The following is a 1,826-nucleotide window of genomic DNA, read 5'->3' on the forward strand; positions in this document are numbered from 1 at the left end:
CTCTCTCTCTCTCTCTCTCTCTCTCTCTCTCTCTCTCTCTCTCTGTTTGTGTGTGTGTGTGCATGTTTCTTTCACTGTGGTTTTTAGTGGTACTTCACAGTGAAAAGATGGTGGTTGAACTTGTTTCTCAGTAGGCCTTGAGCAATTGGTATGAACCTGGGTGTGGTGGTTTCATATGGTTTACAGGGAAATATAGCGTAGAAGAACCAAGGTTAAAAATTTCTTTATACTCTTTTTTTTTCTTCAGGTTTTTGTCATGCGTCGTGTTGTGAAATTGATGTCTCTTCTTTTTTTTCTTCCGTCTTGCTTTGTTCCTGCACTCAGTCGCGACAGTTATTGTGTCAATGAGTTTCTTGTTACTCAAACATACAAACTAATAGATCTGTAGGCCTGCATGTGTCTGAATTGCGTATGAAATGTGCAGTACCTCTTTGTTCCCAGGCGAGAGGTAGTCCTTTACACAGGTCTGAACCCAGATCTACAACGCAGAATCAAACTGGCTGAGGCTGACCTCAAGGTGAGCTGAGAGTGGTCATCCTTCTGCCCCTTCCCTCCACCTTCTTGTCCTCATGCTCTTAAAAAGAGTAAGGCAGCAAAAGAGAGAGAGAGAGATGGAGAGACAGACAGACAGACAGACAGACAGATGAAGAGGCACAGATACAAAGACATAGCAAATCAATGGAAAGGAAAAGAAAGACTCCAATAATTCCAATGGTGTTTTCCCTAGGCTTTCTTAAATCTAAGATGGCCTAATAGTGCTTGCCTCTTGCACAAGACAAATGAACCCAAGCTTTAGAGGCTCCTTGTCTCTGTGTGATAAATAGTCAGGCGACTCGTTTTTATTTGCATTAAATTTAAATACTTCTCATCTGTTAACGTAATTGGCACGTACACATAACGCATGGTAATGGTGAATAGCACAGCATGGTACTGTTCTGAATAGATTAGTCTACAAGATGCGTTAGGGTGCTATTTTGACTTGGCTTGAAAATCAAATGAATCATTGAACATGCTTTAAAAAAGTTGATTCTCCAGATGCGTTGAATGAAGTTGTTTTTTTTTAATTTTGAAAATTTCCTTCCAAGCTATTATCAACATTTCAAAGCAAAAGAACTGCTTTCTGTCCGTAGCAGTTGGGTTCTTTGTCACTGCATGCAGAAAAAGAGAATTTGAGTCCCTGCATAGGGAAGTTATTTCATCAAGTATCTATGTCATTGTACATGGATGTGTATCTTGTGCGGTCTTGGTTGACTCTGTCAGGCAGGGTTGAAGCAGCCCACCTCCTACACAATCAAAACAGTGTTGATATGGGCACAAGGCATTAACTATCATTTGGTCGCTTTTAAGGACAAGGGGGCTATCCCGAAAAATGTTCTTTTGAGAAAATCGAAGATGAAGTTTTTGCCCCTTGTTCAGTTTCTTTAAAAGACAAGTTGCGTTTTCTCTATAACCAAACAAATATTCACACCAATGAAACCAAACTTCTCCTATAGGTAGGGCAATGCCCACTTTTGGTGTAGGTCAACATTTCTGGAAACCCCCAAAATCTGGGTTACCTCGCTTGTCCTTAAAAGCGACCATTTATGACCATCAGTACAAGTATCGACATGTCACTTAAAAGGTCGAAAGTTTGAAGTTTGAATTTTTCTTGCCTGGCTTTTTTTCTATATTCTCTCAAGGGTAAAAAAGGCAAAAGGGTCGCTGATATAGCTTTTTGACCCTAAGTGAGCCAGCCTCTAAGAGGTGTGGCAAATAGGAATGCTTTCCTCCACAATCTCAGTGATTGTAGTGGTGAAGGGGTGAAAGGGGGGGGTGGGGTGGTGATA

The 1,826-nt window shown here is 40.9% G+C and overlaps 1 protein-coding gene across 2 annotated transcripts in view; it reads left to right on the forward strand.

Moving 5' to 3' along the window:
* Positions 1-1,826, forward strand: part of LOC101859401 — a 116,817-nt gene that overhangs the window by 94,995 nt on the left and 19,996 nt on the right. For both annotated transcript variants that reach the window (XM_005097234.3, XM_005097235.3), the window contains exon 27: positions 442-517. In XM_005097234.3, the coding sequence (XP_005097291.1) occupies positions 442-517 (76 nt within the window). The remainder of the gene's footprint in view (positions 1-441; positions 518-1,826) is intronic.

This window comes from Aplysia californica, unplaced genomic scaffold (genome assembly GCF_000002075.1).
Source record: "Aplysia californica isolate F4 #8 unplaced genomic scaffold, AplCal3.0 scaffold00150, whole genome shotgun sequence".
Taxonomy (NCBI): domain Eukaryota; kingdom Metazoa; phylum Mollusca; class Gastropoda; order Aplysiida; family Aplysiidae; genus Aplysia; species Aplysia californica.